At 36.6% G+C, this 24,768-nt stretch overlaps 1 protein-coding gene and 1 long non-coding RNA gene across 2 annotated transcripts; both read right to left on the reverse strand.

Annotated features, from left to right (window-relative positions):
* Positions 1–8,346: 8,346 nt before the first annotated feature.
* On the reverse strand, positions 8,347–22,019 carry tty (tweety). Its single transcript, XM_075302126.1, is given in 7 exon segments — positions 8,347–9,358; positions 12,550–13,399; positions 13,585–13,754; positions 13,811–14,574; positions 14,637–14,944; positions 15,016–15,193; positions 21,626–22,019. Coding segments are annotated over 7 exon segments (2,868 nt in total). The 5' UTR covers positions 21,764–22,019; the 3' UTR covers positions 8,347–8,898.
* Positions 22,020–23,575: 1,556 nt separating this feature from the next.
* LOC142231705 (uncharacterized) lies at positions 23,576–24,492 on the reverse strand. Its single transcript, XR_012720875.1, has 3 exons — positions 24,160–24,492; positions 23,824–24,065; positions 23,576–23,742 (listed from the first exon to the last, which is right to left on the reverse strand). It is a non-coding gene; the product is annotated as an uncharacterized LOC142231705 (long non-coding RNA).
* Positions 24,493–24,768: the final 276 nt, after the last annotated feature.

Genomic DNA, 24,768 nt, shown 5'->3' on the forward strand with positions numbered 1-24,768 from the left:
AGGTTAGGTGGCAGCCCGATGTTTCAGGCTCACTTAGACTATTCAGTCCATTGTGATACCACATTAGTGAACTTCTCTCTTATCACTGAGTGCTGCCTGATTCCATGTTAAGGCCGGTACTCTGTTCGGTTTTCGCGTTGAAACTCCATACAAAACCAAAAAATGCGAAAAATTTGCGAAATTTTTTCCATTTGTGATACTTTGTTTTTTCGTGTTGAAAAACTGACGTTTATAGCACGGCGCCATTTGCAATGTGAATTAAGAAATAATTTATTTATTAAAAACTATTTGTGCGGGTTTATAAATCAAATACGGACCATATTTTTGTTCCGAAACTATACAAAGGATCAAAGGAATAGCAGATCAATTGCCCAAGGAAAAATAAAATGTTATTTTGTAAAAACAAGCAACACCACCAACTTAATCCAATATCGCTCCCTGTAAAATAGCGCTCCAAGCTACCTAAAAAAACGCCGCTTTCTATGTGCGAAATAATGGTTTCCATAAAAATTTTTCGCAAGAATGAACATAGTACCGGCCTTTAACCAAGTTAACCTTTTTATAGCAGAGTCCGAACGGCGTTCCACATTGCAGTGAAACCACTTAGAGAAGCTTTGAAACCCTCAGAAATGTCACCAGCATTACTGAGGTGGGATAATCCACCGCTGAAAACTTTTTGGTGTTCGGTCGAAGCAGGAATCGACCCCACGACCTTGTGTATGCAAGGCGGACATGCTAACCATTGCACCACGGTGGCTCCCACGACGCCAATAAGAGCCCTTTCAAACTATTAGAAAAAATGAATTTTAAGAGAGTTTTAAAAGAATCATCGTGGACAAGTAAAATACGATTGTTTAGATGTTTATTAATTTGAATAAAAATTTATAAATTATTCCGGGTATAACATTTATACGAAAACGAACCACATTGAACATAATGCCTTATCAGTGTTTAATCTTGATGGAGGCGGCGTGTCTGGAAAAATGTCTGAAAAACTATCACTTTATTCCATTTGGAAAGTCGAAACTTATTCACCAATATACCTTTCACAATTTTAAGTATAATAACTATGTTTTCAGCACTTCATTTTCGTTCTTATTTAAATAAATTATAATAAGCTAGTTGCGCTTGGTGTTTCACAAAATATAAAATGACTCTTGTAACAATAGTGATGGCAAAATACTTTCATGTACACGGTTGAAATCTGGCTTGTATTTCCTACTCTCTGCTTGAATTTATGAGATGTTCTGGATGGGAAATCAGTGCAACGATGTTCTGAATATCTCATACAAATGTTGCATCCAGTACTAAAAGAAAACAGGCCTAAACAGTCGTATTTTACTTGACCTCAATCATTCTTTTACAATTCTCTTAAAATCCATATTGTCTAGCACTTTGAAGGGACTCTTATTGGGATCTTTTCCGACAAGTTTTGGATGTCGTATACGACTGTCTTCGACGTGGTCGGGATTCTAAGAAGTGTCATCAAATTCAAAATATTTTGGCAAATCAAACAAAAAGTGACACAAAATTTTAAAAAGGATGACATGAAAATGTGGCAAATGAGCCATTAAAGTGCCACAACGGTAACCCTATTTGTGAGTGAATATTAGGGCTGTCACCCGGGATAAATCCCGTTCCGAAATCTCGAAATCTCGGGTCGTGATTAATGCTTAGTACGATGTTCGTTTCTGCGAAAAACGAATATCTTCGTATATCTCCGTAAATAGGGTCTCAAACCCAGGGTTGTTAACTTATTTATGCGAAATAATATGCCTGCCTATTTTTTCATGCGAAAAACACAGGGTTGAATAAATATGAGTTTGAAAATGCTCAAACAAAGATTTCGCATTTATTCCGCGCTAATGCTTAGTACTAAGTTCGTTTCTGCGAAAAACGAATATCTTCGTATATCTCCGTAAATAGGGTCTCAATCCCAGGAATGTTAACTTATTTATGCGAAATAATATGCCTGCCTATTTTTTCGTGCGAAAAATCCAGGGTTGTATAAATATGTGTCTGAAAATGCTCAAAACAAAGATTTCGCATTTATTCCGCGCTAACGTTTTTTTATATGGAGTATAACAGTTTTTCGTGGGAAAACGTGATCTTAGTACTAGGCTTAACGGTTTTTTATGGAGTATAACAGTTTTCGTGCGGAAACTTGATCTTAGTACTAGGCTTAATCCCGAATCTTGGGATTATTTATTTTGAATCAAGGGATTTTTCGGGATCCCGAAAACATAATTCTAATTTGTTAAATTTGTGGCTTTGTAGCATTATTTAATAATAAATATGAAATGGAATTCGTTCAACATAAAATAAAAAGCAATGATAAAAGGTTACTTAAAACGATGAATTACAAAAGGATTAATCCCCAAAAAATTTCGGGATACCGAAAAAAATCCCGGGATTCTATATTCTGAAATCCCGAATCCCGGGTTCTATAAAAATCGATCTCGAATGACAGCCCTAGTGAATATTTTCCATAATTGACCACCTAGGTTTGAAAATACGTATAAAGATTTCTTTTGGTTCTAATAACAATGCCTTTAAAATGAAACATCCTGTGTTTTATTGGATTTTACATACATACATATATGTATATGTACCAGTGTCTAGTGTATATTTATATCAGTATATTCATTTTCAGTTTTATTTGTTCCTTTGATTTTTTTATTTATTGTTACTTTTTACCATTTTCTCAATTTAACATGTCGTTATAATATTTTTTACATACATCTACTATGTACTTCTTTGTTCTGATTTTTTGAGGGGGAAGGGAGAAGATATTCACGCAACTGACATTATTTTTATTGTATTTTTAAAGGTTTGTTGTTGTTACTGTTTTGTTTTTTTAGTTTATTATCATAAGATTTTTTAATCTCAATTGATAGCATCAATAACATTGCTGTCTTTGATGGCAGTATTTCTCTTGTTTTCGTCTCCTAGATGTTAGTATGAATGTTGTTGTTTTTTGTGAATATCCTTATTCACAATTGATTGCTTGATTTTTTGATAGCCTCCTATTACGCTCAAGATCCCATATCACAAACCCGGCGTTTTCGTTGGATTGAAATGTCAAAAACAGCTGATTTCTCTTTATTGACATTCCAGTGAAATGAAAGCATTCGCTATGGATATGAGAAATTGGATTTGAGACTAGCTTTTTTTTTAGTAAATATATCAGCTTAAAAGGCTCATTTGTCTTTGTTTGTTTATTGCTGTCATGATCGAGTTCGTCCGTATTATTTGTTCAGTTTTTGGGTTTGTTAATGAGTTTGTTTTTATTGTTATTTAATATAACTTATACATAAATCTTTAATGTTAGTTTTTATTTGTTTTAAATATTTATTTTAATTGGTATTTTCTTTTGTTTCATTTGTTTTTTTTTTTTTAATAAATAAATTATGAATACGAATTTACTTAAGAATTAGTTTTACAATATGATACGTAATAATAACACATTTATTTAACAAAAATTACAAAAACTAAAAAACCATATAAAAACACAAATTAATTCTATGTTTATATATTTGAATTATTTGCTTTTCCGTTTCTTATTCATTTATTTGGTTTTGTCTTTTCTTTGGGGTTTTTTCTTCTATTATTATCATCATATACAATATATTTGTTGTTATTTTGGTTTTGCAGTTAATTGATTCGATTTGGTTTTGTATTTCAGTGTTTTTTATTTATTTATTCTGGTTTCAATATTATGTATATATAATTTGTATAATAAATATAATTGTTATAATCGTTTCATCGTCGTCATAATAAAATCCGAAATTCAAATTGTAAAAATTTAAACTTATAACTTATATAAATGCAATACATTTCATTGAATTCCTTATTATTTGTATTAATTAAAGTATACCTTCAAGTAAGTACATTTATCTAAAATTTGCTTTATGTAAATTTCGTTATGTTCTGTTGTTGTTTGTTATGTTTTTTTTGTGGCATGTTATCTTCAGTTCGATCGCCATTCTAAGAAGTTTACACTGTCAACATATATATAATGAAAAATAAAAACACGGATTTTCTGGAAAAGAAGTCACTGTAGCACTTGTGTAAGTCAATATTTAGAACTTTAATTTAAATTTATTGCATAGATAGAGGATTTAGAGAAATTTGGTTTTAAATCAAAGATTAAAGACTGAAATCACCCAATGTCCTTAACTTAAGGGTGTAAATATAACCATAGCGATAGGCGAACACTTGCTTACGTGTATTTCTTATGGGAAGCCCAAAATCCCCGACGGAATACCGTGACGGCTAGCGGCAGTCGCCGAATTAAAATCTATTCTAATTCCTCGGCGAAAAGTGGTATAGTGTTGCCATCGCTTATCAAGTTTTTTAATTCACCACTAGGCATTGTTGTATGTCTGGCCACGTGGACATTCTGTTATCTTCAAATAACTCAACGAAACCCAAGATATTACATGTTTGTATTCAACTTTTTTATTAAATATTGAAAAATCAAGCTATATTCACCATCAAAACCACTCGGAAACAAGAAAAAAGAAAACATTTGCCGACAAGCTAATTGTATTTGTCGTCGCGGTAATCATATTTCGACTATCGCTATTGGTATATTTACACACTTAACCCTTATTCTGTAAAAATGTATTCTTATATATGTATTTTAAACATTGTTTTGGAACTTTTTTTTTATAGGGCTCAGCCAAACAGAGCTTTAAACTTAACTAGTTGTTTAGAATAAAATTCTTATAAAAAATTGGTTTGGGTAATTTTGACCCACTAATACAGGATAAGGGTTAAAATCTATTGTAATCCCTTGGCGGAAAATGATATAGAGTTGCCATCGCTTATCAAATTTTTAACTCACCACTGGGCATTGCCGTTTCCTGCCACGTGGAAATTATTCTTTCTTGAAATAACGCAACATATAACAAGCCATTACAAATTTTTATATTGACCTCAAAAATACTCGGAAACATAAAAAACGAAATATTCGCCTACAAACTTATTGTAATAGACGTCGCAGAGAAAATGTTTCGCCTATCACTATGGTTGTATTTACGCACTTATGCTTAGTACTAAGTTCGTTTCTGCGAAAAACGAATATCTTCATCTATCTCCGTATATAGGAACTCAAACCCAGGGATGTTACCTTATTTATGCGAAATAATATGCCTGCCTATTTTTTCGTGCGAAAAATCCAGGGTTGTATAAATATGTGCTTTAAAATGCTTAAAACAAAGATTTCGCATTTATTCCGCGCTAACATTTTTTATATGGAGTATTACAGTTTTTCGTGCGAAAACGTGATCTTAGTACTAGGCTTTAAGGTTGAATTACACACCATGCGTCAATCCGTGCGTTGATGGAAGGGTTGATTTTTTTTCTGTTTGCGGCAGACTATTCGAGCTTTTGATTTCAAAGAGAAATTTCAACTCTTAAATCATCGGACGCATTGAACGCATGATATGTAATTCTACCTTTAAGCTCGTCAAATAACTTGTCTTCGTCCTTCGTAAGCCACCGTGGTGCAATGGTCAGCATGACCGCCTAGTGCAATGGTTAGCATGCGCGTCTTGCATACGCAAGGTCGTGGGTTCGATTCCTGCTTCGACAGAACACTAAAAAAGTTTTTCATCGTTGGATTAACCCACCTCAGTGATGCTGGAGACATTGCTGAGGATTTCAAAGCTTCTCTAAGTGGTCTCACTACAATGTGGAACGCCGTTCGGACTCGGCTATAAAAAGGAGGTCCCTTGTCATTGAGTTTAATGATGTTTTCTTTTCTGAAAAAAGTGCTTTGCCTTTATTTTGTCTGTACAGAATGCACATTTTTTAAATATTGCCAGCAACCTAAAATAATGCTATAATTTGTGGCACTATTTTCAAGATAGAATTCATAGCCTTTTCACATGTTTGCCTGTTTTTTAGAAAAGAACTTAAAAAGTAAATTTTCAGGGCAAATTGCAAAAAATTTGCACATTTTTTTACAAGAAAAGAAAACACGATAAGTAAGCCTGAAATATCGGGCTACAACTATACTTAACCAAACCTAACCTAAGCATCATCCAGCTTGATCGAAGCATTTCGTATGAGGAGAACAAAATGGACAATATCTTAAGGCCGGTACTATGTTCATCCTTGCGAAAAAATTTATAATATCCATTATTTCGCACATAGAAAGCACTGTTTATTGAGGTAACAGGGAGCGCTATTTAACAGGAAGCGATATGGAATTAAGTTCGTGGTTGCTGCTTGCTCTTACAAAATTAACATTTTAGTTTTCCTTGGGCAATTGATCTGCTACTCCTTTGATCCTTTGTATATTTTCGGACCAATAATATGATCCGTGTTTGCGTTATAAACCCACACAAATAGTTCTAATAAATAAATTATTTCTTGATTCACATTGCAAATGGCGCCTTGCTATAAACGTTAGTTTTTCAACTCGAAAGTACCACAAATGAAAAAAATTTCGCTATTTTTTCGCATTTTTGATTTTATATGGAGTTTCAACGCGAAAACCGAACAGAGTACCGACCTTTACACATGAGTAACATATCTGGCAAACCATTTTCACCCTTAGTTTTCAATCCATGTTGTGCTAATCCCACAAATTTCGTGATTTGAAGCATTTTGATCTTCTTCCCTGTGAATGAAACAATTTCCATGCATATTTTGAATAACTGGTCCTTTGATTGTATTTTACTTCAACACAATGATTATTTTACAACTATCTAAAAATGCAATTTATCTAACAGTTTGAAGAGGCCCTTATTGGCGTCGTTCTAAATTGATCTAAGAAGGCACCTAATAATTGCACTCATGCGACGCTTTTTGGTAGTAGCTTGGCATGGTACAACTTCCAAATTGTGATGGCGCTTTTGCGACGAGTTCTGGGTATCGTATACGGCTGTTTTCGACGTGGTGGGGATTCTCAGAAGCTCCGTCAAATTCAAAAAAATTTTGGCAGGGTTATTGTGATTAATTGTCATGTCCTGGATAAACGAGAACTCTGTTTTCTTTTAATCCGTCGCGGCCTGGGTTTTCTGTACTAAAAGAAAACAAACCTATTGGAAATATTCAATCAAAAAAGACTACTACCATAACTTGACTGCGACTAAAATAAGCGGCGCTACTCGGCGGATTCATTTTCTGATCCCATTTTTATCGGCGGCTGACTCTAAATTTTTGACTCCGGCGGCTTGACGGCTAAGCCGATATAAATATGTCTCTTCGGCGCCGGACAATTATCCATTATAAAACCATTTGCCAGTCGGCGTCGACTGAAATCAGCGGCGCGACTCGGCTGCTTTATTTTCTGATTCTCAGCTCTGGATCAAACCAATTAAATTGTACAATTAGTTGTACAACTAATCTTGCAATTTTTCGAAAACCATTTCCTAGCATTTCCAATAGATTACTGTCCATTGCAGAGGAGACTAAATGCTATCAGCTACCAGCGAAGGTAAAAACTGATCGAAATGGGTCGGCTACATTTGACGTTTCTACATCTTCATGACATTTTACTGTTTTCAGTCTGGAATGTATATATATTCAATATATGACGAACAGAGTAAACTTCCTTAGATAAGTTGGTAAAGCCTTTCATCTTAAGGTGTGTACTATGTTCGATTTTCGAGTTGAAAATCCCTTTATTTTCGCGATTACTTTTTCTAAAATAATCAAAATTATAGATGAAAACATATATATTCCTGTAAAGTCTTACCGAAATCTAGAGGAACAAGAAACTGCACATCAATTTAGTTAATCTATCTGCTTTATATTGAACTGTTTTAATAAAGTAACCGCGAAATTTTCAATGCGAAAAGCGAACATAGTACTTACCTTTAATTGGGAATGGGGGATTTCGTCTAGAAAAATATGTATGTATGAAAGTGTGTGTTTGTGTATGACAGTATTATATATCGAATAATTTTGATAAATTGATGATTTGTACATTCCCTTGTTTTATAGGGAGAGATAGGATGAATTTCCAATGATTTTTGTTTAAATTAATATCTACAAACATATTACAATTATATTTTTGTTGTTATTTTGGTATTTAAATTAACGATGAATACAGTACATCAATGGAAACGTATGAATCCGTTTCCTGTGTGGTATATGTACTCTGATTCTATCCTTACTTCAATCTTTACATCAGCCTGTGCAATTTCTCTTCAACGTTCCCAAAATATGTATAGTGACATGTATGTCTTCATTTGGAAAAACATTTTTGAGGGGGGGAAACACAAACAAAATACTATGTATTTTACATGTTTCATAAGTTATTTATTCAAATGACCTTTAGAAGCGGAAACGGAAGTTTTCCTCAAAATTTAGAGAGCGGAAATTAAATACTTTTAGAAAGTAAAAAAAATGTATATATTTGAACTAGTCTACGAAATATAAATCACGATGATACCAATGCCAATGACTTATGAAGATGGATAGGGTAAAAGGCCATCCTTCATGCGTGGTCCATCCAACACATATATACGAGGAAGTATATGTGTGTGTAGTGTAAGTTAGCCCACAAACAAGCAATCTTATCGAGTAGGATAATGGCTTGTATCCTTGTGTCGGCAACGAGTGTGCGAATGTGTGCGAGAGTATTTGCCCATATGTGGATGTGTATGTACTCGTAGTTGATGTTCTTGTCTTGTCGAATTATTGCTACAAAAATCTTTTTTGTTATCTATAAACTACCGAAATTTTACCACAACTTCTTATTTTCCTAGATTAGTTTGTGTGTGTATGTGTGAGTTTGTGGGTGGGGTGTTATCATGCAACAAGTACTACAACATTATTTTTTTGTCCACCCACCACCGATGATCCTTCAGTAATTGCATAGAAATATAATCCAAAAGATAGACTCTCATGACTGTCTTTGGTGACTATGTCGACTTCCTCTTAAAGTTCTGTCACTGCATAATTGGAATCATCGTTCATGGCGGGTGGTGGTGGTGGCGGGGGCAAATCATCTTCATCATTTATCGTATGTTGTATATTATTTTTGTTCGTACTATTGTTATTGTGATGCATTATACTATTTGTTTTAGGTGGTGAACCCACTGTGCTCTCCAGTGGCGGTGGTGGTGGCAGTGATGCATCGTTGTTCATCTGACGACTAGTGTCCGAGATATTTGTGTTGGCAGTGCTTGTATTAGTTGTGGTCATGGAATTTGTTGATTCTCCACCCATGCCTCCGCTCAAAGCATTGCCACCATTCTGATGACTATAGGGTTTTCCTCCTCCGCCTCCATTGTCGGAACTTTCTGGAGGAGGTGGTGGTGAATTGGGTGTACCTACTCGTGGTGGAGGTATTGCTTTCATTTGTGGTGGTAATTTCATTGGTGGTCTTTGCAGTGTTCTGGAAGTAGAAAAAGGATATTATCATCGTGTGTCAGAGAAATGATAGAAATCACAAATACAATGAAAATCTTGGAACATGGTAGCAGACATTTGTCAAGTGTTTACTCAGAAGATGTCATGACCTAATCATATAGAAACCCGGTGACGATAAATAAGTGGAAATGGTCAACTACTGAAAGAGGGTAGGATGATAGTCAGTAGAAAAAGTGGGTATCATGAATATATGTGACCGTGGGAGGTCTCTTTTCTTCGGTTCTGTCGGCGGTGATCGAACGCTTCAGCTACGGTATCCTCGAGGATTCCTGTCTGATCTAGATACTCTCTTCAGTTTTGGATATCTGGCTCTAGAAAATGAGTATCATTCCTGGATGGCAGTTGCTTCCTGGAGAGCAGTAGTCTTGGAAACGACTACTGCTCTGGCAACTGTGATAATTTCTACACATATGAAGGATCTTGGTCTCCATATGAAGACGAGCCTGGGGATACACCTTGTCGCAGTTCTAACATGTATTTATGTTATTCCACTGAGTATAACATCATCTACAATATCCTCGGAAATCCTGTTTAGATTATACTTGATTTAGAGGCTCCACCGTGGTGTAATGCTAGTTTTGCATACAAAGGGTCGTGGGTTCAATCTCTGCTTCGACCGAACACCAAACAGTTTTTCAACGGTAATGGTTAGGTTAGGTGGCAGACAGATGTACCGGGCTCACTTAGACTATTCAGTTCATTGTGATACCACATTGGTGAACTTCTCTCTTATCACTGAGAGCTGCCCGATTCCATGTTAAGCTCAATGACAAGGGACCTCTTTTTTATAGCCGAGTCCGAACGGCTTCCACATTGCAGTGAAACCACTTAGAGAAGATTTATAACCCTCGGAAATTTCACCAGCATTACTGAGGTGGGATAATCCACCGCTGAAAAACTTTTTGGTGTTCGATAGAAGCAGGAATCGAACCCACGACCTTGTGTATGCAAGGCGGGCATGCTAACCATTGCACCACGGTGGCTCAACGGTGATGCTGGTGACCTGTTTCAAAGCTTCTCTAAGTGGTTTCAATGGAATGTGTAGCGCCGTTCGGACACGGCTATAAAAAGGAGGTCCCTTGTCTTTGAGCTTAACATAAAATCGGGCAGCATTCAGTGATAAGAGAGAAGTTCACCACTGTGGTATCACAATGGACTGAATAGACTAAGTGAGCCTGAAATATCGGTCTGCCGCTATACCCAAACTAACCTAACCTAGTGGATCTCTTTTGGTGGATCTCGCGCTCTAGTAAATAGAGATCATTCCTTTACATTTATAGATGGTGGTTGTTTATACACAAGAGGATACTGCTCTGACAACTGAAATAATTTCTACACATAGGGATGATCTTGGTCTCCAGATAAAGATGATTCAGAGGTATTGCGGAGACACCCTGTCGCAGTTCTAAGAGCTGCGTTGTAACAGGTCTGTATGTAATTCCATTGCGCTTGCCTTGGTGCCAACATACTGGACCGACCAATTGTCTTACAAGGTTACTTGTTCGCACCTCAGGTGCAAGAGACTTGACGACCGCGTTTTTACAAATGAAATAGGCTATAGGTGGAGGTTGAACAGTGTCGGAGAGCCCAACTTGTGAATTCTGTGTTTCACTCTGCGAGTCTTTGAATTTGCATTTGTAAAATCCACGTACGACAGGCTCCCCTACAGATAAATAAGAACTCAACGTTTTGTACCTGTCGAGTTTTCGAACAGGGTGTAGGGAGTAGATTATGAGCAAGAATAATCATCTTGTGCTGCGTTGTAACAGGTCTGTATGTAATTCCATTGCGCTTGCCTTGGTGCCAACATACTGGACCGACCAATTGTCTTACAAGTAGTCAAAAAGGTTACTTGTTCGCACCTCAGGTGCTACTAGCAAGAGACTTGACGACCGCGTTTTTACAAAGGAAATAGAACATAGGTGGAGGTTGAACAGAGTCGGAGAGCCCAACTTGTGAAATCTGTGTTTCACTCTACGAGTCTTTGAATTTGAATTTTTAAAATCCACGTACGACAGGCTCCCCTACAGACAAATAAGAACTCAACGTTTTGTTTTCGAACAGGGTGTAGGGAGTAGATCATGAGCTAAAATAATCATCTTGTGACTCGTTTCGATCTGGTTGAGCCCTCTCTTTATATACGCTGTAATGTCATGCAAACCTCTTACTGTGCTGTCAACTTTACTTAATCCACATTGATCGATTCTGGAAAATTCTTCACAAGGCTGGGGAGAAGAAGTGCCTCAAGTATTTTGGCTACTGATAAGGGAGATCGATTTGTACGATTCACCCTTGCTTGAGTATTTGCCTGGCTGCGGTAGTGGAATCATTCTTTCAGACATCGGGTACATTATACCAGATTTCAAAGATATATTGAGTCTGGTTAATAACCAGTATCCCTTCAAGATTACCAATGAGATTTTGTCATATCGTCCTTCGACTTATGCGCCGTCCAGACTATAAGCTTATCCGGGCGACAGTGTTCGTGTCAAACATATCCCAGATATTGGTCACACTATAAATTATCCTCGAAGACATAATCGATACTGGAGCTTGTTAATGGGATCGATAACACATTTATAGATTATTTAGTCATCGCCTACAATTCCTAGCGTTTGGTCACACTGTAAGATTCTTTATAAACACAGACATTCTGTCCGGATAAACTTATAGTCTGGATGGCGCGATAGATGATTTTGAGCTGTCGATGATATTGGCGAATTTGGCTGAGGCAAATTGTGGCCTTTTGCTGTTTGGGAGACGACGAATACGATGAATTGTTATCCCTTCGCTCTACTCAATAATTTTTGGTTACAAAAACCTTGGGCATCTCTTGGGACTTATTACGGGCACGTCGCCGAAAACGACTGAGATCCCATCATCCCTTGTACCTGGATTCGAGAGTGCTTTTACTATAGACCACATCTCACTTGTTCCGGTGACTACTTAAACAAAAGTGCATCAACCAATTACAAAATTGGCACGAAAGTTTATTTTAAAACGAAATGACAACTTTCTTACGCCATCGAGAGGATAGCCATTGGGATAGATAACACCATCCATTTTAAAAATAATGGATTTCTGTATACTACATCATACATATCTGCTGAGTCGACGTTGAGTAGATTACTAAACGGCAAAATGAAAAATACTTACTTCGAATAGTTCTGCTGCTGATGTTGGGCAGCTTGTCTTTGCTGGTCATATATTGACTCAACACTTGGTGGTTCTGCATCTTTAGGTATCTCAGGCAGGGGACAATTCAAAATTGAAGGCTTATACTTAGGATCGAATTTTCCACCCTGCCGCAGAGTGGAACATTTATAAATTCCTTTTTCACGATCATATATAGCCGTATCCATGGCCTCAGATCGTGAAGTTTCCCTCATACCACCATCTTGTGGTGACTTAATGCTAACCTGTTGATGATGTGATGTTGGTGGCATTCGTCCACCTCCCGATTGAGGAGCCATGGTATGATGTCCCGGTATTTGTGGGTGGCCAGCATTACTTTGTTGAGAATTTTGCCTTCGCATTGTGGCCAAATTAGAAACATAAATGGAACCTTGGCTCACCGCTACCAGGGGCTGATAAATAGAATGGGGATTCGATTGACCGTGACCATTTTGAGCCATTTGTCCCATGTGTTGCGGTATCTGTTGATAGATTTGACCTTGTTGTCCATGTGGTGGTCCCGTTACCAAATGATGTTGTCCATGAGCAGCTGTGGAATATGTACCATACTGTTGCTGGTGATATATGGCATGCTGATGTTGGGCTGCTGCCACGGCTGCGGCTGCTTCGTGTGAATGTGGGTGCGGATGGGGATGGTGACAATAGATCGGTTGTGGTGCCATCTGGGATTGTTGTTGCTGCTGCTGGGATGTCGCCTGTTGACTTCGCTGGTTGGGATCGCTACAGACTGATGATGATTTTCAGTAAAAATCATTTGCTTCCAAAGTTTTGCATTGTTTGCTTAAAGTTGCATATTTACCGTTATTTGGGCCTAAAATGGTAAAAGCAAGGTGTTATGAAAAACACGATTCACAAGAGACAAATTTGATTATGGGAAGATAGTGTCCATGATTGGGATCCGGCATTTCCCCTGTGTCAGAGGTAAATCCCGCCAGAGTTAGAGCAATAGGAGCAGAATGATAGTGCCTAGCAACAGTTGATGACATTCCAACTTACCAGTCATGTGTGTGGGGCTATGATTGTGCGACGGCAAACGACCCAGCGTATGCGTGCCCATAGCCCTCATATTCTGCTGCATGTGCACGTGAGCCATCATCTCGTGCTGTTGACGCTTCGAGGGATGCTGCAAGGTGTGCGAGCCACTAATAACCGGGGGACTGAAATGCCTGAAAGAAAATTCAACCAGAACTTAAATAAAATCACTCTCATCTATTGTTCTCACCCATTGTGATTCCGTGGCAATGTACGTGATGCATTCAACATCTGTTGATGGTTCTGAGGAGCTGGATGTGAAATATACGATGGTTCATCCACCTGAGCATAATCGTTCCGTTTCCTTATATAAATCCAGGTATGCGAGTCAACCCATACCATAATTGTGAGAAGGATCGCAGCAATAAAACTGGCGATTAGCATTAGTACAAGTCCAAGCAGTCCCCCTTCACATAGGCCTCGTGAAGCAGCCAAAAAATTGTGGTGGACCGCTTTGCAATCCACCAGGGCAGTGAGCTGAGTCAACAAACGTTCGCTACTATTCAAATCAGCATTTACAGCTCCTAATTTTGGCTGTAGACCAGATGATTTGAATAACACCAATGAGATTTTCATAACCGTTGCCATGGCACTGCGTGCATTGTTTAAAGAATTCTGTGACTCGCGCAGGCGTTGTGTAAAAGGATTAGTGTGACCAGGCTCACATTGTGTATAGTGTAGTAAAACATTTGTTGGAAGATCTCGAGGTGCCACCGAAACCAGGAAATCAGCAGGACTAATACATAGATCTCCAACGGCCACAGACGAGGATAAGTAGAGACCCGACATCAGCCAGGAGCCGGTGACAGCTAACAAACCACAAACGCTAAACAGAATCAAAGCGCAACGAGAATGACGCGCCACACCCACCAGCAATACTGCGCATAGTACAAGAAGCAAGGCCAAAGTAGCCACAGTTCCGGGCCACCGTATTAATTCCATTTTATCGCCCTCCTACAGAACCAAATGCGAAATCTAGTTGTCGCTCATATTAACGAATACTATGTCCAACTTACCGAAAGAAATTTGGTCATGGTTACACTGGTCAATGGCCTTCGTATATCACTGGCTGCATTAGTAGCTAAGGTTACATTACCTTGAACGATATTTAGCGATACAAAGAGTATAGATAGAGCTGTAGAATTTGATACAGGTTGATCGAAAATATCTGCCAATTCCACCAGTTGAGGTCTTATACGATTCTTAAGTGTATTTTCCAAAATTAGAGTTTGATTGCGAACAGTGGTAACGAGTGTATCGACTTTACGACCAGCCGTTAAAACTTCCAGCAGACCATTGTGTAAATCATCATTTCCATATAGACCTAAGAAAGAATTTCAAATCAATAAAATAATGTATTAGGGTTAAATATATATGTATGAATATTTTGCATACCTAATCCTATGGCAGCACAACACATGACAGTAACGATGGATAGGGCAACTTTTAGGCTTGTAATAGAGTGAGCTGGTCTGGGTTTTCGATCGCAACATCTTGTCATCAAATAAAGTAATAAACCCAATAGTGAAACAATGAGAAGAGCTGCTGGTACTGATCCAAGTATTCCCAAACTCTAAAATATATAAAATAGAGGAAAACACATATAGTCATTGCAATTAAATTCGGAATATCTCTGGCTAGGTACGGCTGATATTTCTCAAATGGGCTTGATGAAGTCAAAGGTGGGAAAATCTTAAAGAACACTTTGTCATCATGACTGTTTAACCATAAGATGCGAGGGTTAACCTGTTATCTACACACAGAGAAGGAATATGATCACCTTAAACATGTTTCAAGAGTTCCATGTTACTTTTTTACGGTGACCATGTAACATTTTTGCAGCAAAAATATTCTTTTTTCATCCAACATAGCATGCTCTCCGAAATCAGACACATAATTTCCCAGAAAATAACATGGCTTCGACAAACATGTTACATGTTTCCCGGGAAAAAGTAACATTATGCTCTTGAAACATGGTTGGAGTGATCAAATTCTTTCTCTGCGTGTATTAACGCGAAAACATATATAACCTTCTCTGAATTGGCATGTATGACAATTCTAGAAGGATGTAAATTTTAGGGACATCCTACAGAGAATCCTTCGGATGACAGACAGTTTAGCCATGGAGAACGACTAAGCTGGCAGAGGGAGTCACATTTAGTAGGGGTCAAAATTTCCGAGACAGATCAACGGAATCAGCAGCAATAACTCGTTTTCAAACTACCAGTTTTCTTTTTCTTTACATGAGAAAAACAGAGACCAATTAGAAGTCCCAGAAGAGCGAAAGGAGCAAAATTCAGGTATTTGACGGCTTTGACGGAAATGGGCAGACATAAGAAACTCCCAGTGTTCAAACGACTCCATCAATTCTGAACTCTGGGACAATTGGAAGCACGCCGCAGGTTGTACTGAATGTACATCTAGACTTCTGATACGATAGGTTCAGAGAACCTACATTTTAGACATAGGAGTCAAAATGGCCAAATACGCAATTTAATTCCTTTTGAGATAAGTGCATCAATATTGTCTCACATGATAGTAATCTCAAGCTGATATTCTTGTATCTGAGACACTCCTCCTCTAGACGGTTCGGCAAAAGTCACGGACATTTTGAAGATTGGTTGAACGTTAACTGCAATTTCTTTCAAGCAAACTTGTTAAAGTTCTTCAGGGAACTTCTAAGGACCCGGCTCACATGGCAGGAAATATAATGATGATCTTCTGCTTGTAGACTTAATAAATTTTACACGGAGTTGTTTAACGGATAGACGTAGAGTTCTTAGTGCAGAAACTCCAGGGCAATCTCACGTGCTCTCTCGCCGAGAAAAACCCGCTCCCACCTCTGCACGATCAAGTTCTGGGAGGGAATCGTTGTGCATATTACTGATATCTATTGCAACAAACTTCAGGTTGATCCACGCACTAGTGGTAGAAAACTTGCACGAACATACCGCGAGAACGGAACAAATCATACTGAAAAATTATCATGGGCCATTGATGTTCCCAAAAGTGCAGGAGCTCACCGATGCACAAAAATAGGCATGTATTTTCTTCGTATCTACGGGTGTGGCCAGTTACCGAAATTGGTTTTCTGCTGTGATATTGAGCAGTTTGTGAACAAACAAAATTATCGTTTTTCTCTGCCAAAGAGGTCTGTTGAAAAATTTAACCTTCAATTGTCAACCAGAACTCAAACGCCGTCGAACCGCGTTATTTGGCTCATTCCGACTCTTCGTCGACGTAAACCAGCTAAAAAGGCCTTGGACGATTCAAACATAAGGTCTACCTGTGGTAGGCAGCCGCTTACATAGAGAGCATAGTGTTCTCACTGAGCATCATAATGTAACTCTGTGCTGAGTACCTGGACACTGTGGAATAATGGGAAATGAAGAAGGAGGTCGTGAAACGAATAACATAATGTCCTTGCGGACGTTTGCTTTTTCATATCTTTACAGAATTTATGTGAAATGTGATGAACTATGGCGAGGACGTTGGGTCTTTTCGGAACGTTATGAGCAAACCAAAAGAACCGTAGGAATAACGAAATGCAGATTGCGATGAACAGATAGGAATTGAGTTTAATTGGAATTATAACTTGATATAACACTGTTAGGCCTCAGCGTGCTGCAATGTTTAACATGCTCGCCATGTATACACAAGGTCGTGGGTTCGATTCCTACTTCGAGCGAACACCAAAAAAGTTTTTCAACAGTGGATTATCCCACCTCAGTAGTGCTGGTGACATATCTGAGTGTTTCAAAGCTTCTCTAAGTGGTTTCACTGCAATGTGGAACGCCGTTCGAACTCGGCTATAAAAAGGAGGACCCTTGTCATTGAACTTACATGGAATCGGGCAGCACTAAGTGATACGAGAAGTTCGCCAATGCGGTATCACAATGGACGGAATAGTCTAAGTGAGCCTGATACATTGGGATGCCATCTAACCTAACCTATCCTAGACCTCAAAGATGATGACATTTATAGACTGTGTCTGGACGGAAGAATCGTACTAGTGCCAGTATCCACACCCTCACAAAAAATCGCTTCTGTAACATATACTCCCAAACATATTTTGTTTCAAGCATATACATTTTTGGGTATTGCCCAAACATTTATATGTTTGATCTCTACCAATATATAATATGTTTGAAAGCATATTGGTCTAAGCAATATATGTTCGGGTAGTCTAAGTTCCAAACATTTTGAATTTTTGAATCCAAATTCAATAATGTTGTCTTCCAAAAAACAATATGTTATTATGTGACCATATAATATGTTTGGAAGCATTTTGCACCCAAAAATATTATATGCTTAAAAAAGATTCTCCCAAACAATATTGTGCTCAAAATTTTATTTATTTATTTATATATTTACAATCATAATGAATTATGAAAATAGACAGGTAATATAGTGCTAAGAACATAGGTTTTCGACCTGAATGCTCAAAATTTTGTTTCTGCCCAATTGTATATTCCCCGACATCTTTCTCACTTCCACGAGATTTTTTAGTTCTTAGCACCTTTTTCTGTAATACAAACATTGTAGAAGAAATTATTCAATTTTATGATTTTTTTTTATTTTAATTTTACCTTTTGCCGGACGGGGATTCGAACAGCGGACCACACAGTTTGTAAGGATCAAAGAAGTAGCTGATCAATTGCCCAAGGAAAAATAAAATGTTAATTTTGTAATAACAAGCAACAACCACCAACTTAATTCAATATCGCTCCCTGTTAAATAGCGCTCCAAGCTACTAAACACATATAAGTTTATAGGCTATGTCTAAATTAATATATGTTTGCATCCAAGCATATTATATTTACAAACATTTTATGTCCCAAACATAATATGTTCTAACATATTAACATATATGTCTCAAACATGTTATGCTAGTTTATGAACATTATATGCTTGCACTCAAAAATATCGTGTTTAAAAATTTGTGTTCCAACATGTAATGTTTATAGCCAAACATATGAAAAACAGTCTTTTTCATCCGTGCAGCATTATCTTCTAGAAGAAACAATATACTGGGCTCATTTTCTTTCAGGTTCTCGCCAAGCTGCGGGAGTGTAGTTTAAGGGACACAGTGGTTGAATGTTTTAAGCAATTTTAAGGAAGGCGAATAAATGGATGCTCTTGAGCGAGTTGGAGAAAGACCACCTCAGGAAGAAGTTGAGAAAATTACCTTGAGCAATCATAATTGGCTTATACACGGTTGAAAAAGACTGTTTTTCATATGTTTGGCTATAAACATTATATGTTTGGAACACAAATTTTTAAACACAATATTTTTGAGTGCAAGCATATAATGTTCATAAACTAGCATAACATGTTTGGGACATATATGTTAATATGTTAGAACATATTATGTTTGGGACATAAAATGTTTGTAAATATAATATGCTTGAATGCAAACATATATTAATTTAGAAATAGCCTATTAACATATATGTGTTTAGTAGCTTGGAGCGTTATTTAACAGGGAGCGATATTGAATTAAGTTGGTGGTTGTTGCTTGTTATTACAAAATTAACATTTTATTTTTCCTTGGGCAATTGATCAGCTACTTCTTTGATGCTTACAAACTGTGTGGTCCGCTGTTCGAGTCCCCGTCCGGCAAAAGGTAAAACTAAAATAAAAAAAAAATCATAAAATTGATTAATTTCTTCTACAATGTTTGTATTACAGAAAAAGGTGCTAAGAACTAAAAAATCTCGTGGAAGTGAGAAAGATGTCGGGGAATATACAATTGGGCAGAAACAAAATTTTGAGCATTCAGGTCGAAAACCTATGTTGTTCGCACCTATATTACCTGTTTATTTTCATAATTCATTATGATTGTAAATAAATAAATAAATAAATAAAATTTTGAGCACAATATTGTTTTGGAGAATTTTTTTAAGCATATAATATTTTTGGGTGCAAAATGCTTCCAAACATATTATATGGCCACATAATAACATAATGTTTTTTGGAAGACAACATTATTGAATTTGGATGCAAAAATACAAAATGTTTGGAACTTAGACTACCCAAACATATATTGTTTAGACCAATATGCTTTCAAACATATTATATATTGGAAGAGATCAAACATATAAATGTTTGGGCAATACCCAAAAATGTATATGCTTGAAGCAAAATATGTTTGGGAGTATATGTTACAGAAGCGATTTTTTGTGAGCGTGTAGTGGTCTAAGTTGGCATCAATTCGATCTAAGAATTGTTTTCACCTCTACAACCTAACTTAACCTGAGTGTCAAGCGCCGCCAACGAAAAAGGATCGGCTTCATTTTCTGGTGTAAACACAACCATATTAAATAACGATAGGTGAAGCATTTTTCCGCCACGAACGAATATGAGAAGTGTGTAAACAAAACCATAGCGATAGGCGATAATCGAACACTTGCTTACGGATATTCCCTAAATTCGCGACGGAAAACTATGACGCCTAGCGGCGTGTCACCAAATTAAAACCTAGGATAGAGTTGACATCATTTCTTATCTGACTTTTATCAAAGTCAGATAGGATAAAGTTATAACAGGTTGGCTGCTAAGTCCCCGGTCTAACAAAGAAAAACACATTTTTTTGTCAAAATTCGTTTTTATTATTCAACATAGTTCCCTTCAAGAGTGATACAACGATTATAACGACCTCCCAATTTTTTGATACCATTTTGGTAGTACTCCTTCGGTTTTGCCTCAAAATAGGCCTCAGTATCGGCGATCACCTCTTCATTGCAGCCAAATTTTTTCCCTGCGAGCATCATTATGAGGTCTGAGAACAAAAAAAGTAGCTGGGGACCAGATCTGGAGAATACGGTGGGTGGGGAAGCATTTCGAAGCCCAATTCATGAATTTTTGCCTTCGTTCTCAATGACTTGTGGCACGGGGCGTTGTCTTGGTGGAACAACACTTTTTTCTTCTTCATATGGGGCGGTTTGGCGCGATTTCGACCTTCAAACGCTCCAATAACGCCATATAATAGTCACTGTTCATGGTTTTTCCCTTCTCAAGATAATCGATAAAAATTATTCCATGCGCATCCCAAAAAAACAGAGGCCATTACTTTGCCAGCGGACTTTTGAGTCTTTCCACGCTTCGGAGACGGTTCACCGGTCGCTGTCCACTCAGCCGACTGTCGATTGGACTCAGGAGTGTAGTGATGGAGCCATGTTTCATCCATTGTCACACATCGACGGAAAAACTCGGGTGTATTACGAGTTAACAGCTGCAAACACCGCTCAGAATCATCAACACGTTGTTGTTTTTGGTCAAATGTGAGCTCGCGCGGCACCCATTTTGCACAGAGCTTCCGCATATCCATATATTGATGAATGATATGATATCTTTAAGGCCTCTGCTATCTCGATCAACTTCATTTTACGGTCATTCAAAATCATTTTGTGGATTTTTTTTTTGATGTTTTCGTCGGTAACCACCTCTTTCGGGCGTCCACTGCGTTCACCGTCCTCCGTGCTCATTTCACCACGCTTGAATTTTGCATACCAATTAATTATTGTTGATTTCCCTGGGCCAGAGTCCGGAAACTCATTATCAAGCCAAGTTTTTGCTTCCACCGTATTTTTCCCCTTCAGAAAACAGTATTTTATCAAAACACGAAATTCCTTTTTTTCCATTTTTTCACAATAACAAAAGTTGCTTCACAAAAGAAGCTCTATCTCACAAACTAATTGACTTACAGACGTCAAATTTTGACACGAATCATTTGAAGGTTGGTACTATATAAAAATAATATGCATTAAATACTAGCGACGCCATCTATGTGTCAGACTGGGGACTTATCAGCCAACCTGTTATTTGGCAAACATGATTTCAACAAAAAAATTTTACACTTTTATCGTGAACATTAAGTTGAGCATTCGTTATATTTTGCTCATACAATATTTGATGATACCTGCTTCATGTTATATATTTATTATAGGAAAACTTAAATACAATATGTATATATTATTTCAGTGTATATTCTGTACCCACTTACCTCTAAATAGATTTCATCATTTGGCCGAAATGTACTGTTGATTTTGTGGAATGTGATGTTGTAATGAGGCAAGGCATGTAGTAGTTTGGCAATTACCGGAGCTTTATATTGATCCGTATATTCATGATAATCGGCCATAATGGTTGGGGTTAAAGAAGATTATTATCTTCAGTTGGTGGCAGTTGTATTGTAGATGCTGGTAGTAGAGTAGCTCCTCCTCAGCTTTGTATCCTCAACAAGGATGGTTGTCCGCAAAAGCTTCTCCTATAATAAATCAGGGCGTATGTAGTGTCCTTTTTCATTCACTTGTGTCTGCCACAGTTCAAATATAAATTTCACCCATGGTAGTTGACGTTGCAGGCATGTTTGCGTGTCTGTGTGTGTATGCGTGTGAGAGAAGAACAGAGAGTGACAGACAATTCATTGATTATTTTCTTGAAATTGTTTTGCTTTTGTAATTCAGTGGTTCAGCGAGCCACAATGATGAGACCAGGACATCTGCGGTCAAAGTGCAATGAATTAGTGTTAAGCCGCATTAATGGACAAATAAATAAAACATTGATGCGGAAGTTCATCCCAAGTCTATACGAGGTTTAATGTGCCAAGTGTTGAAAGAGTCAATGCTCTCAGATAAATAACAACAACGAATCGACATTAACTACAAATATAGGAGCAACAATAAAAGCTAAATAGGAACAAATCGGAGGAATATGTTCGCGACTTCGTGTCAGTTGTTTTTTTTTGTGTTTCTGTTCTCTTTAGGAAATCTTTACTTTTTGTTGTTTGACCTCAAGTTGCCACCAAATAAGAGTCACCAAACAAAAGGAGTTGAAAGGATAGCGGAATGGACTTTTGCATGTTCTAAATGTGTGTCTGCGGCATTTGCTGTGAAATCTTATAGAGTTGCCATTGGATTGTGTTTGCATTAAGTTGTATCAATTGCATGTTCAAACTGAGAAATCCTTATGTCCATGATAGGGATTGGAATAGAAGAGCATTAAAGAAATCGATCTCATATCTTTCCCTTTATCAAGGTAGCGAAACTGTGATTTATTGCATTACGTTCTAACATACATTATTAGGTCAACATTAAAAGTTAATAAAAACAAGTATATACAGCCGTAAGTTCGGCCAGGCCGAATCTTATGTACCCTCCACCATGGATTGCGTAGAAACATCTACGAAAGACTGTCATCCACAATCGAATTACTTGGGTTGTGGTATCTTAAAACTTCTTAACATCGTTTTCTAAATTGTGAGTTAGTCCATACGTGGTATATATTAGACAAAAAAGTTATGTATAGTTAAGTCTACAAATAATTACGAATCGATATGGACTTTTTGCACGGTACGTAGAGAGCCAGAATTGAAATATGGGGATCGCTTATATGGGAGCTATATAAAATTATGAACTTGATATGGACCAATTTTTGTGTGATTGGGGATCGATTTATATGAGGTCCATACACACAAAAAAAAAAATTTTGATTTCAATCACGAAAATCGCGGATTCAATCATTTTTTTAATTGAAATGTCTTCAATTACGAAAATGATAGTATCAATCACCCATTTTGATTGAAAACCAACACGATTTTTAATTAAAAATTTAATTGACTTTTGTCACGGAATCAATTAATTGTGTGATTGAATCAATTAAAAACGTGATTGATTTTTAACATAAAATTCAATCACAGTTTTAATTGAATCAATTAAAATTTTAATTAATTTCGCGACAAAAATCAATCAACTATTTGATTCATTCAATCAAATAATTAATTGAAATTGGCTATAAATTTCGATCAAAAAATGTATATATTGCGAACCCAAAATCGTATTTAGTTTTTTTCTTTTGAAATAAAAGAAAATATGTGTTTCTTATAAAACATATTTAATATTTTATTATTATTTGAATTATGCAATAGACAAATAAATTTGGTTCTTGTCATTTGTGTTTTGTTCTAACATAACTTACACATACAACTATTATCAATAACAACTATAGGGTGAAAAAATAAATTATATAAATCATTATCTTCCTTATAATAATAACCATGTTAGCATGTTCCTTCTAATATGTAGATGCGCCTAGATTTCCAATAATTCAGCAGCCTGTAAGCTGAATTAGTTTTTCTGAAAGTAAACAGAATAATTCGAATTTAATTTTGTTCAATTAAAAGTTAATTTTGTTAAACATTACCTGCATAGAATATCAAGTTCAATTCTTAGTTCCAGGTAGCAGATTTATAATCTTCTTTTGCAGTTGTAGTCTTTTAGCATAAAAAGGTGTATTAAGGAGCTCGGTAATTTAATTTTAGTAACAATTCCTTTCCAAAATTTCCACACATTAAAATCGTCTATTAAAATTTGAACCAATCAAAGACAAAAATAATTGGAAAGCAATGTAATATTTGGTATTATATTGATGATACTTTGCAAATTCTGGAAATAGAAAAAATATAAATGGAAAATACATATTTTTATTATTATCGGATATGTTTCATATTTTTAAATCCAAAAGAAAGAACTTTTTTACCATTACATAATTCAGCTCATTAGTTTATATACCAGATATACTGCTCTCTACTTGGGTTCAAACTGAAAAAGACAGGTAAAACAAAAATGCAATTTAATGCCAACGCTACTTCGCAACTTCAAGGTGAATCTTCCAACAAACCCATACCGCTCTTGGTTTTAAGAAAACTAGGAGTGAAAAAAATTTATAATTTTAAAAGATCAATACGGTACCCACTTTTTTATTGCAAACATATTATTATATATTTGATAAAATGATGGAGTTGGTGGGATTGATTGGTCAATTTCACGAAATAAAATTGGTCACTAAAAGAAATGAATAAAAAATATATTATTTTAGTCCGTTTAATATAAACAGGCTTCAATGGAAAACGGTATTCACATTTCACAACTTCTTACCAATAAACGTAGATTGTTTTCCATTTTTACAATACCACAAAACACAAACAAAGGTAATTTCAAATGCATTTTCTCATATATTTTTTTTTCAAACCTTTACCACGTGGCCGTTTGTTGTTGCACACTTTATTTATTTCAACCCTTTGCTATGATTTGTTGTTGCGTTCAAAATATTTATGCACACATTTTGAATGCAGCAGACAGAATGTCG

Source organism: Haematobia irritans, chromosome 3 (assembly GCF_050003625.1).
Source record: "Haematobia irritans isolate KBUSLIRL chromosome 3, ASM5000362v1, whole genome shotgun sequence".
Taxonomy (NCBI): Eukaryota; Metazoa; Arthropoda; class Insecta; order Diptera; family Muscidae; genus Haematobia; species Haematobia irritans.